This window comes from Vipera ursinii (assembly GCF_947247035.1).
Source record: "Vipera ursinii genome assembly, chromosome: 1".
Lineage (NCBI taxonomy): Eukaryota > Metazoa > Chordata > Lepidosauria > Squamata > Viperidae > Vipera > Vipera ursinii.
The window spans coordinates 7,998,016-8,011,135 of NC_139512.1; the positions used below are offsets into that span (position 1 = coordinate 7,998,016).

General features: G+C 46.6%; 1 protein-coding gene across 1 annotated transcript in view; it reads right to left on the reverse strand.

The window, feature by feature from the left end:
- The window catches only part of PIP5K1C (phosphatidylinositol-4-phosphate 5-kinase type 1 gamma), an 80,972-nt gene that overhangs the window by 12,721 nt on the left and 55,131 nt on the right, over nucleotides 1–13,120 (reverse strand). The window contains exons 12-17 of the mRNA XM_083363557.1: nucleotides 10,501–10,662; nucleotides 10,161–10,190; nucleotides 7,293–7,431; nucleotides 4,788–4,820; nucleotides 3,580–3,684; nucleotides 2,043–2,166 (exon numbers count right to left, since the gene is read on the reverse strand). Of these exons, the coding sequence (XP_083219683.1) occupies nucleotides 2,043–2,166; nucleotides 3,580–3,684; nucleotides 4,788–4,820; nucleotides 7,293–7,431; nucleotides 10,161–10,190; nucleotides 10,501–10,662 (593 nt within the window). The remainder of the gene's footprint in view (nucleotides 1–2,042; nucleotides 2,167–3,579; nucleotides 3,685–4,787; nucleotides 4,821–7,292; nucleotides 7,432–10,160; nucleotides 10,191–10,500; nucleotides 10,663–13,120) is intronic.

Consider the following 13,120-nt stretch of genomic DNA (forward strand, 5'->3'; position numbering starts at 1 on the left):
CAACGTGTCTGGCTGAGGAATTCTGGGAGTTGAAGTCCACAAGTCACAAAAGGGCCAAGTTTGAAGACCCCGGCTTTAAAGGGATGTTTACACAGGACAACGTGTCTGGCTGAGGAATTCTGGGAGTTGAAGTCCACAAGTCATAAAAGGGCCAAGTTTGAAGACCCCTGCTTTAAAGGGATGTTTACACAGGACGTGTCTGGCTGAGGAATTCTGGGAGTTGAAGTCCACAAGTCATAAAAGGGCCAAGTTTGAAGACCCCTGCTTTAAAGGGATGTTTACACAGGACAACGTGTCTGGCTGAGGAATTCTGGGAGTTGAAGTCCACAAGTCATAAAAGGGCCAAGTTTGAAGACCCCTGCTATAAAGGGATGTTACACAGGACAACGTGTCTGGCTGAGGAATTGTGGGAGTTGAAGTCCACAAGTCACAAAAGGGCCAAGTTTGAAGACCCCTGCTTTAAAGGGATGTTTACACAGGACAACGTGTCTGGCTGAGGAATTCTGGGAGTTAAAGTCCACAAGTCATAAAAGGGCCAAGTTTGAAGACCCCTGCTTTAAAGGGATGTTTACACAGGACGTGTCTGGCTGAGGAATTCTGGGAGTTGAAGTCCACAAGTCATAAAAGGGCCAAGTTTGAAGACCCCTGCTTTAAAGGGATATTACACAGGACAACGTTTCTCAAGCTCGAGAGGCTTTAATTTATGTGGATTTCAACTCCCAGCACTCACCATGCTGGCTGAGGAATTCTGGGAATTGAAGTCCACACAGCTACAGCTGTTTCCATGTCAAGCTGACATTTTGAAGGCAGCAACGATTTATGCTTTTTGTTGGTCCAGGGTGCAGGAAAGAGGTTTATGGAAGAGACTGCAAGAGAACATTAGAAGAATATTCTATTAAAAAGAGCAATTTGATTATTAGTTGGGGGATGGGTGAACTTCTCTCTGCAAGTTGCCTTTGAGCAGCTACATCTTAGGGATACAGGTAGTCCTTGACTTACAACCATTCATCTAGTGACCATTCAAAGTTACAACAGCACTGAAACGTTTTCACACACGACCACTGCAGCATCCCCACAGTCAGGTAATCCAAATTGTTGCACTTGGAAATTGCCACACATTTAGGACAGTTGCACTATCCCGTGGTCTCGTGATCACCATTTGCAACCTTCCCAGCCGGCTTCTGACAGGCAAAGTCAATGGGGGGAGCCAGATTCAGTTAATGACTGCCCACTTCACTTAACAACCGCAGCGATTTACTGGACACCTGTGGCAAAACAGCTTATAAAATGGAGCGAAACTCATTTTAACAGTTGTCTTGCTTGGCAACAGCAATTTGGGGCTGAACGGTAGTCGTAAATTGAGGACTACCTGTGCTCTGGCTTGAATCAAAGGTTAGACAAGCTTGAGTAAAACCAACATTCCCAGTGAAATTCACTACATTACCTTTTTCGCCAAGAGACTCACGCTTGGCTTCAAAGAAGATCTTAACAAGATCGGACACCGGGTTCTGGGAAAGATGGGAGAACTCCTTAACACAATTTTGAGGTTTCACACCCACAGAATCTAGCACAGCATGGTTGCACACACCACGTGCACACACGCACACACTCCTTGGCTCACTTACTCCCTGCTCTGCCTCTCTAGATTTCCTCCTCTGAACACGTTTCTGCCTGCAGGGAAAGGAAAGGCCATTCAGAAATGCATCTGAGAGCCGTGGAGAAGCCCAGAGAGGGCCACATTTCTACCTATTTCAAGGGAATCTCGAGATTTTTCTGGCAGCGATTTTTTTCCAGTCGGTTTCTTTGGCAGCCTGGCAGGAAAAAAAAGGGGTGTGTGAATGCGAAGGGATGAATGCGCATCAGGGTGACGAGACAAGACAATACCTTGGCACAGGTGTGTTGGTTCGTTTTAAGTCCTCAGGAGGGGAGGGCAGAACAAGTGAAGTTGAAAAGCAAGGCAAGGAAGGAGGGAAGAGCCAAACCAACCACAGCTTTGTGCGCAAAAAGAAAAGAAAAAAAAGGGGGGGGACAGGGGAGCTTACAAAATAGATATCCGGGATTGCAAGGTCCTCTTCATCCGAAGCTTGGCTGGCAGGTTCGGAAGCCTGGCTTGCCGTCTCCACCTCCGCCGACAACATGGTGGCACACGCTAAGGACGCCGCCTCTCTGCAAAGGAGGGAGATGGGTGAGGATGGAGGCGGTGGCTGAGGAATTCTGGGAGTCGAAGTCCACAAGTCATAAAAGGGCCAAGTTTGGAGACCCCCCTGGTTTATGGGATATTTTATTTATTTATTCATTTAACATATCCAGCCTTTATTATAAACAGCTCAAGGTGGCAAACATATCTAATATCCCTTCCTCTTCCTAATTTTCCCCACAACAACCCTGTGAGGTGGGTTGGGCTGAGAGACAGTGTGGCTCCAAGTCAGCCAGCTAACTTTCGTGCCTAAGGCGGGACTAGAACTCACAATCTCCTGCTGATTGACCCAAAGTCACCTAACTGGCTTTCATACCTCAGGCGAGACTCGAACTCGTTGTCTCCTGCTTTCTAGCCTAGTGCCTTAGCACTAGACCAGAAGTCTTCAAACTTGGCCCTTTTATGACTTGTGGACTTCAACTCCCAGAATTCCTCAGCCAGCGTATGCTGGCTGAGGAATTCTGGGAGTTGGAAGTCCACAAGTTGTAAAAGGGCCAAGTTTGAAGACCCCTGCACTAGACCAGCCTTGCTGTCTTATGCGTATTAAATCTTGCATTATTGCAATTGTTTTTACTTTAATTTTGTTTGCCGCTCAGAGTCCTTCTTGAGATGGGTGACCCTACCATTTGAATTAATAAATAAATACGGTTAACGTTTCTACTTTGTCTGCTTAAACCTTCAGGGAAGTGAGGGCTGTTGACTGATCATCCCTTTGAGAAGGAGGTGGAATTCGTGCACTACACAGAATTCTGGTTTGATTAACTACCTCTTGCAGTGAAGGAACCTAAACGGGCTGGATCCTTAAATGTATCCAGCCATCCGTTGTGATTTACAACTGCAACGGCTGAGCTCACACACAACGTGCTGTGCCAAAACTAAACAAACCGTACGACAGCCCGAGCAGAAGGGTGAAACACAACGGTACGAACTGGGTGTGTGCGTGTCAAACTGAATTATGTGTTGCGTTAAGAGCACAAGACTGTTTGTTGATCATCCAATTTTTGGCAAGGCGGCCCACAGCAGATGGAAAGGAAGGAAGCCAATCCAGACTTGGGTTTCTATGTATAGTAGATACAGAATTTCAAAGTTGTATCGCACCATCCTTGGATCGTGCATAGGAGGAACGTTATTTTTAAATTAAATCCCAAGTGGCTCTTCAGCCAATTATTTGCATTCTGCACGTTCCCTCCGCCACAGGGGGGAAAAGCTTGCAGTTCGGGAGCTATTTCTTGAAATATTGAGGAGAATTCAGAGCTAGTTCCTAGCATGTACAATAGACAGATGCCTCCTGAATAATGTTTGGGTATTGCATGCGTTAAATAGGAGCATGAAGGCATGTGCGGATGAAAACAGCGGTGCTGTAACATAAAACAGGCTCTCACCCTGCAGCAGCCACATCAGGCACCACAATCTCAATATCACACTTCGGCTTGAGCTCCACAGTTATCTGCTGGAGGTCATCTTCCCCTCGGACCTGTTCACGCGTCCTGCAAAATAGAAAAAAAAAAATATCCCACTTCACAAATCTAGTACAGGCGGTCCTGACTTATGATCGGTAGCTCTGTGACCATTCGAACTTCCAACAGACAGCCCCCCAGCCCCAAAAGCTACTGACGACTAGAGTCAAACTTCCAATGGCCGTCCACTCACTCCTACCCATGGCCACATGACCCTGGTTTGGCGCGTGGCAACCAGCTAGCATTTGCAGCTGTTTGCAGCACTCGCGGTCACGTGACGGCAAATTGATGATGCTTTTTGCTGGAAATCAGCATTTACTTTGGTGGGTTGGCTGGCGAATTCTGGGAGGTAATAATAATAATAATAATAATAATAACAAAGTTGGAAGGGACCTTGGAGGTCATCTAGTCCAACCCCCTGCTCAGGAAGGAAACCCTATACCATTTCAGACAAATGGTTGTCCAGTCTCTTCTTAAAAAACTTCCAGTGTTGGAGCATTCACAACTTCTGGAGGCAGGTTGTTCCACTGATTAATTGTTCTCACTGTCAGGAAATTTCTCCTTAGTTCTAGGTTGCTTCTCTCCTTGATTAGTTTCCACCCGTTGCTTCTTGTCCTGCCTTCGGGTGCTTTGGAGAATAGAATGACTTTGGAGTAGCCCCTGAGATATTGGAACACGGCTATCATCCCCCCCACCCCTTCGTCCAGTTGCCAAGGTTGAGAAACACTGTTCTAGGATATTGCTCTGATTTTTTTTTCAGCATTCCCTGCTAAAAAAAAAGTCTTTTCATTGAAGATAACTTTCTAGGTAAAAGCTATAGTCTGCCAGTCAGTAATGACCCCCCCCGAACCCTGAGGGAGATGGGCGATTCAAAACTGTGAAAAATAAATAAATGACAACCCAACTTAGCTAATTATCTGCATTAGCTAGGATCGGTTATGACATTTTCATTCCTGTAAGTATGGAGATAGTAAAGCATTAGAGATCTGCGGGCCTATTAATTAATGTAAGAATGTTAATCTATGAGGGCTTGTATACATGAGAGTCAACAAGAATAAAAGAATGCTGGACTTGCAATGGCACCGAGGGATTCCTAGAGGGATAGTCACAATGTGCAAAAGTATCCAACTCACCTTCCTTCGTGTCCCGAGGACTGTGTGCGCCGCCTGTGAATGGACACCGTGCCAAAAAAAAAAACCATACTTCGTGAGAATGACTAAAAATGTAGCCAACAGCACCTCATTTCTCTCTGTCTCATCCAATGTACGTCCCAAAGGTGCTTTTTTTTCCCCCAAGAGGCAACTGGACTTTTTTTGTTTTTCTTTGAAGACGTTTTGCTTCTCATCCCGGAAGCTTCTTCAGAGCTGAAAAAGCTAAAGAAGGTTCTTGGACGAGAAGCGAAAGGTCTTCAAAGAAAAACAAGAAAAGTCCAGTTGCCTCTTGAAAAAGCACTTTAGGGACAACCGTGACCTGGATGACTGAGAATCTCCACAGATATCCAATGTAAGACACACACACCCCTTCTATGAAGTAGCCTGATATGCCTCCGTTTATGGCATTCTCAAGAGCCTTTCTGGAACTGAGTGGCATCTACATTTTTTTATTATTATTTTAATTCCATTTATATCCCGCCCTTCTCCGAAGACTTAGGGCGGCTTACAAGCTTAGCAGTAGCTACGTGGCAGTTAAAGGTAAAGATAAAGGTTTCCGCTGTCCAGTTGTGTCCGACTGTCCGTTTCTTAGCCAAGAGAGCCATCACTGTCTAAGACAGGGCTTTTCAACCAGTGGTACGGGTACCACCTGTGGTACATTGACACCTGGCAGGTGGTACGCGACCACCCTAGAAAAGTGGTAGCGGGGGAGGGGAATGACCTGAACTGGTGGCAGCACCACACACAAGCCTGAGCAAGAGACGGGTGGAGCTGCAGGGCTGTCAGGGCTCAGCGGAAGCATTGGGATCAGCACCAGACTCCAACTGGAGCTCGGCGCTGATCCTGGCACTTCTGCTGAGCCCAGAAGAAGCGCCAATCAGCTGGAATGTTGCAGCATCTCCAGGGTCTTCTGATTTACATTCAGATGCTTGGCAACTGATTCATATTTATGACGGTCACAGTGTCCCAGGGTCATGTGAAGTGACCAAAACCTGCTGCAACCACCCAGCAGATGGGGGGGGAATAAACACCAAACACCCCCCCACCCCACCCCCGCTGCCAATCCTCAACAGAAATGCTCACAACAATGAAAACCTCGGACAGGAGGAAGAGCGCCGCCGGGCAGGCAGGCAGGTGTCTTGCTCGGCTGTGTCTTGGGGGGCACTTTTTTCAGTGCCATTGTAACTTCAAACAGTCATTAAGCGAACTGTTGTAAGTCGAGGACTACCTGTACTTCATCACTTTTTTTCCTTTTTTGGGGGTGTGTCATCAGGTTTTTGACACCTTGCTAGGCGACTGGTGGTACTCGGATGTTGCCATATCCTAAAAGTGATACAATGGGTGAAAAGGTTGAAAAGCCCTGTTCTAAGACAATTCCATGTTCATGTGGCTAGCATAACTACATGCCAAGGTGCACAGAACCTTGTTACCTTTCCACCAAAGTGATATCTGTTTATCTACTGCTTGCTTTCAAACTGCCGGGTGGTCAAGAGCTGGGGAAAGTGACGGGAGCTCAGCCTGTCACACAGCACTTGGGTCTCGAACCCAGGCTGTCAGCTGTCCAACTGCTGATCCATTGCGCGCTCTTATACATGGCAGAGAAAAATATAGGTAAAGGTTCCCCCGCACATGCGTGCTAGTCGTTTCCGACTCTAGGGGCCGGTGCTCATCTCCATTTCAAAGCCAAAGAGCCAGCGCTTGTCCGAGGATGTCTCCGTGGTCATGTGGCCGGCATGACTAGACGCCAATGGCGCACGGAACGCTGTTACCTTCCCACCGTAGCGGTCCCTATTTTTCTACTTGCATTTTTACGTGCTTTCGAACTGCTAGGTTGGCAGAAGCTGGGATGAGTAACAGGCGCTCACTCTGTTACGCGGCACTCGGGATTCGACCCGCCAAACTGCCGACCTTCTGATCGACAAGCTCAGCGTCCTAACCCACTGAGCCACCACGTCCCTTTTTCAGAGAAAAATAAACTGAAGCAAATTTAAGTAGTAAACACCTAGCTCAGACACCGGAATGAGATTGTGCTGCTATAGGGAATTATATTATTCTATGATTTCAGCTGTTGTTATAAAGGCATTTTTATTATGTGACTATCTGTAAACCCCTCACAGTCCAACCAGATGAATCCCAGCAAGTAAATAAATAAATCCATCCTCTCCAAGCTGATACTCCTGCTGCCAATTCTTCCAATAGAAGGGGATCCAGAAGGGAGCCGTTTGCTTTCTAGATCGCTGAAACAACTTGAGATCACTTAAATCAGGAGTCTTCAAACTTGGCCCTTTTATGACTTGTGGACTTCAACTCCCAGAATTCCTCAGCCAGCGTGCCTGGCTGAGGACTTCTGGGAGTTGAAGTCCACAAGTCATAAAAGGGCCAAGTTTGAAGGCCCCCGACTTAAATTCTTTGGAGGACTGGCTAAAAAGGGGGAAAGGAGGGCGAGAGTGATCTAATCAGGGCTAGAGGGATCTAATTAGGGCTCACCTGTATCTGGGCTGCTCAGAGGATTCGGAAGGAGATCTTTCCGGTACGGAAAGAGACGTGGAAGAGAGCGTGGTTGCTATAGAGGCTGTAGTTGCTTCTTCAAAAGAGGGAGGAGTGCAGGGAAGAAGATCAGGTCGGCCTGTTGTGTCCACGATGAAGAGAAAGAAAGAAAAAAAGAAAGAATACTGAGTCTGCGAGGGGGAAAAAAATCCGTAATCTTCTGGACTATGGCAAATGATCCTTGTACATCTGAAGAGTTCTGATCACATTATAGAACGAGGACTGTAACCAATTCATAATTTCAATTTTTTTTAAAAAAAAATGAAGCCATTTGTGGTCTTTGTTGCGGACGAAACAGAGAAACATGAAAGTCTGTTTCTGGTCAGGAACAGGAGTCGAGATTTTATGTGGCACCTGTTTCCCAATGAATCTTGCACTCTCTTAAAGAGGTTTTCGGGAGCGGAGAGCGTTAATAAGAAATATTTAACCAGCATTCTAAAATGTACAAGATAATCTCTTTCCGTGATTCAACATCGCCAACTTCTAAATCCTCCCTCAAAAATCCATTTCTGTAGATTATCTATCTTTTATACATGCAACTCCTCAGAGCCAAAGGCATCATATTAAAAGCAAAGAGAGAGATGGTCAGAAAAGAAATCTGCATAAGGTTAGAGGGAGCTCTGCAGCGGAAGCTCAGCGTAGAAATTCCTTTCTTTCAATTGGTGCTGCTAAGAACTAATTGGTCTTTCTCTCTTCTGGGCAGAGTAACGTTGCACTTAACTCATTTCCCTTCTTTTTCACCCCAAAACCCTGTCTTGGATAATATACAGGTAATCCTCGGCTTACGGCCATAACTGAGCTTGGATCTATAGTCACAAGTTGTTGTGGTCAGATGTCAAGGCACCCTATGACCAGCTCTGATTTTTGCAACATTTCTTGGGGTAGTCATTAAGTCAACGTGGTGGTTGTTCAATGAATCCATTTCCCCCTATGGGCATTTTTTGCTGGAAATGGAAAGTAAAGGCCACAAAACGGCAAAAACATTTGCAAATCATAGTCGCAGGATGGTGCAAACAACCATAAAGTTGAGCCAGTTGCTAAAAAACCAAAATGTGATTACATGACCATTGGGGGAGGGGGGGGACAGTGTATGCCAGGGGCCTTCAGACTTGGCCCTTTTATGACTTGTGGACTTCAACTCCCAGAATTCCTCAGCCAGCGTGCCTGGCTAAGGAATTCTGGGAGTTGAAGTCCACAAGTCATAAATGTTGTGATTCAGGGTCAGCCTGTGGGTTCGGCAGTTGGGTCGGATGACTCAGAGGAGGAGGAGGAGGGGGGTGTTGAAGAGCTTGCTGAGGGGGTTGGACAGCTTGATGAGAGCCCTCAGCCAGGCCCCTCTCACCTGGTCACGACGCAGACCCAGCTGTGTGAGCCTGACAGCGTGGATGAAGATGACCCACAGCTGGCCCTGTTCAAGGACGCCCGACGCAGGGGGCAGTCAATCAGGAGTAAATAGAGGAAGGCAATGGGGCTCCTCGGAAGGAGGCAGAGAGAAGCCACGCCCTGAACTGTATTTAAGGGGGAATGCGTGGGAGGGCTGGTTTGCTGAAGGCAACCGCTTGAAAAGCTCCTGTTTCTTGGTTCGTGTCTTGTTCTATTTGTTTTTGTAGCAATAAATTTGGCAGGCGTAATTCCAGACTCTTGCCTTCTTGTAAAAGGGGTTGTCCCTGCAGGGCCAGTAGCAGGCTGGTACAGAACAATAAAAGGGCCAAGTCTGAAGACCCCTGGTGTATGCGGTAACTTTCAAAACAACTTGTACGTAGCTTGGGGGAAGGGAGGTTGCTCAAGTGAGCCAGCCAGACCTAATGCCACTAAAATGCCTTGAAAAAAATTAACTCCCAGAATTCCAAGCCAGAATCCCTTTGGACTGCTTATCCGGAGGGCCTTAGATCGGGGAAGAATGCCTTAGATCAGGCCTCTCCAACCGTGACAACTTTTAAGACTTGTGGACTTCCAATTCCCAGAATTCTCCCAGAATTCCCTCCCTAGCCCTGCCGGCTGGGGAATTCTGGGAATTGAAGTCCACAAGTCTTAAAAGTTACCAAAGTTGGGCCTTAAGTCATACAGCCTTCTGTTACAAGTGCTGGGACATTTCTGCTGCCAACACTCCCAGTGTTGTTTGGGAAACCAAGCAGAATCGTCTTTTGCAAGTCACGTGCAGGAAGGTTTTTTTTATTTTTATTTTTAAGGTACCAGCATCGGCCCATTTTACATGCATGCTCCCAACGGGGGCAAGCGCAATTAAGCCACAATTGGAACTATCGCTCCCAGTTGGTTTTTCCCGCTGGTAGAAGTAGCTGCCTGTATTAAGCCGCATGCGTGACCACAGGCGTAGGTTGGCTTGTTTCCATTCTCCTAAGCGGAATGACTCAAAGCCCCGCCACCTCTCAAGTTCTAAAAGGAAAGGTAAAGGTTCCCCCGCACATGCGTGCTAGTCGTTTCTGACTCTAGGGGCCGGTGCTCATCTCCGTTTCAAAGCCGAAGAGCCAGCGCTTGTCCGAGGACGTCTCCGTGGTCATGTGGCCGGCATGACTAGACGCCAAAGGCGCACGGAACGCTGTTACCTTCCCACCGTAGTAGTCCCTATTTTTCTACTTGCATTTTTACGTGCTTTCGAACTGCTAGGTTGACAGAAGCTGGGATGAGTAACAGGCGCTCACTCTGCCACGCGGCACTCGGGATTTGACCCGCCAAACTGCCAACCTTCTGATCGACAAGCTCAGCGTCCTAACCCACTGAGCCACACCGCGTCCCCGTCTCAAGTTCTACTTTCTACCAACTAAGAGAGGGACAAATTAGGGTTCTTACCTTCCCCCCTGTCGAGGTTAACTTTAGCACCTGCAAAAGCATAGCAAGAAGTTGAAGGAACGGTTGGTGGGATGGTGGGACCTACTGGCACTATGGGGGAAAAGGGAAGGGGTTTGAGCGGAGCTGAGCCACGAAGGCAGCTTTCCCCAACCTGCCCCCCCTTCCAGGGTGTTGGGACTGCAATCCCCAGAATTTCCCCAGCCAGTTACCTTTGCTAGGCATCCAGGGAATGGCAGGACCAGACCCATTTAAAGGAGGGCAGGATGGGGAAAGCTCAACTGTGCCTTAAGGAGCAGCTCCGGGGGACCCACGGCGAGTGGCCCCGAGTGACCCACAATACCTTCGTCATCTAAGGTGGGGTAACTCCTGGCTCCCCGGAGATCATACTGCACTTCGTCCTTCTCCGAAGGAATCTGGCTGGCAGAGAAGGCAGCCATAGGGCCGGATGGCTTAACAGCTAACAAGGCACTCCGTCCTTTCTTTGAGGGAGATGCTTTCAGGGCTGTAAAGGACAGCAAGGGGGGTTTAGAGCAACGACGAGCATCATCATCGCAGAAGAGGTCAAAGAAAGAAAAGCGAGGAGGTTCTGTTAAAAGAGGAAACACGCCCGCCCTTCCCCTGAAAATAGCGGGCATTTTTGTTCCCCCACCCACCCCGAGAAATTAAGACCCTTCGAAGCAAACTAGTAGTCGTCTACTAATTATCGCCTGCTTTTGTCTACTAAACTCTCTTTTTTGTGTGAAAGCTTTATTGTACCTGAAAAAGGTGTTTCTCAACCTTGGCAACTTTACGATGCGTGGACTTCCAGTTCCCACAGAACTCCCCGGCCAAGGTTGAGGGGGGAAAAAAAACAGCTTGGAGAAAGCACCAGAAAAAAGAGATTGCTAGACCCTTATTTTAAAAGATAAATCTTTTTTTTCCTGCTAAAATAAGAAAACTCTTATTTTTTTCTCTTCTTCAGTGCAGTTTATGTCATGTCGCTAGGTATGATAATTGGCATATAAAATAGCCCAGGTTCGGTCTCCTGACTTATTCCTTAGAAGGGTCTCATGTAATAGATGATGATGGGAAAGAATTTCCAGGCCCAGAAAAGCCACTTTCAGCCAGAAGAAACCAGCGTGGATGAAATGAACAAATTATTGGGCCTGACCGAAAGACACTGCCTATATTCTTAATTGATAGCGGAAGGGTACTCCTAAAAAAAGGGATTGGCAACGGATGGCAGGCAGGCCAGGATCCAAAATTTCACTGCCCTTGATAATTTAATCTTTTATTTGTCTTTTAACTTGTATTTTGTATTGGTATGATTTTAAAATGCCCTGTAAACTGCCCTGAGTCCTCCGGGAAAGGGCGGTATATAAATCTAATAAAATAAAATAAATAAATAAATAATTCAATGAATGGACTTCAACTCTGGGCAAAAGGATGGATCAGAAAAATTCAGAAGTAATTAGATCCCCGGAATCAAATCGTTGCTGGCCCTACAAAGCTTTCTTTCTTGCTAATCTGACTTCTTAGCTCAGGGGTAGGCAACCTCGGCTCTTTTATGACTCATGGACTTCAACTCCCAGATTTCCTGAGTCACCTGACTCAGAAATTCTGGGAGTTGAAGTCCATGAGTCATAAAAGAGCCGAGGTTGCCTACCCCTGTCCTAGCTAATCTGCCACTCAGGAGTTGCTGCAAAGAATGAACACCACATGAGCAGAGGGAAGAATGATTATCTGTTTGGGCTGCTTCAGAAGGGGGCGATGTAGGTATTACAAATAGTCCTCACTTAGCGACCACAATTGGGAATTATCATTTGGTCATTAAGCGAAGCAGCCACTCAGTGAAACTATGCTTCTCGTGCTTCAACTTTCCTTTGCTTTATAGACATACAAAGATTGCAAATGTGAGTATGCGTTGCAAAGGTTTTTTTTTTTCGTAATTGCCGTGAGTGCAAATGGTTACTAAGTGAGGCACTTGCAAAAAGAGGACGACATATCACAGACTTAGAAAGGGGATGAGGTAGACATGAGGCAGGCAGGAAACAGCCTTATCCTTAAATGGTACTGTCAGCCCTACGAGGCAAGCAAGATCAAGAAACCAACTTCACAGGAAGACTATACAGATAGTCCTTAACTTACAACCATTCGTTTAGTGAACATTTGAAGTTATGACACTTGAAAAAAAAGGGACTTATGACCAGTTTTTCCCACTTAACAACCGTTGCAGCATCCCAATGGTCACATGATCAAAATTCGCTTGGCAACTGGCATGGACTTATGACAGTTGCACTGCCCCAGGGGCATGTGATGACTATTTGTAACCTTCTCAACTGGCTTCTGAGAAGCAAAATCAATGGGGGGGAGAACTAAATTTGATAAATGCCCTGATTCACTTAAGAACTGTAGCAAAAAAGGTTGCCAAATGGGGCAAAACCCCCTTAACCTCTGTCATGCTTGGCAAGGGAAATTTCGGTTACAATTTGCGATCATACGTTGAGGACTGTTAGTAACTGTACTACATAGGTAGTCCTCGAAGTATGACCGCAACTGAGCCAAACATTTCTGTTGCCAAGCGAGACATTTGTTAAGTGAATTTCGCCCCATTTTATGACCTCTCTTGCCACGGCTGTTAAGGGAATCGCTGCAGTTGTGAAGTGAGTAACACGGCTGTTAAATGAATTTGGCCCTCCCCCCTTGACTTTGCTTGTCAAAAAGTCACAAAAGGGGATCACGTGGCCCCTGGGACACTGCGACCGTCATAAATAGGAGTCGGTTGCCAAGGGCCCAAATTTTGATCTCGTAACCGCAGGGAGGCTGCAATGGTTGTAAGTGTGAAAAACGGTCATAAGTCCCTTTCTTTCAGTGCTGTTGTAACTTGGAACAGTCACTAAACAAAACGGCTGTAAGTCAAAGACTACCTATATAACTATAGTTTACTGTGACAGGATCTTGCCAGTGAGTCAGGGGAGAGA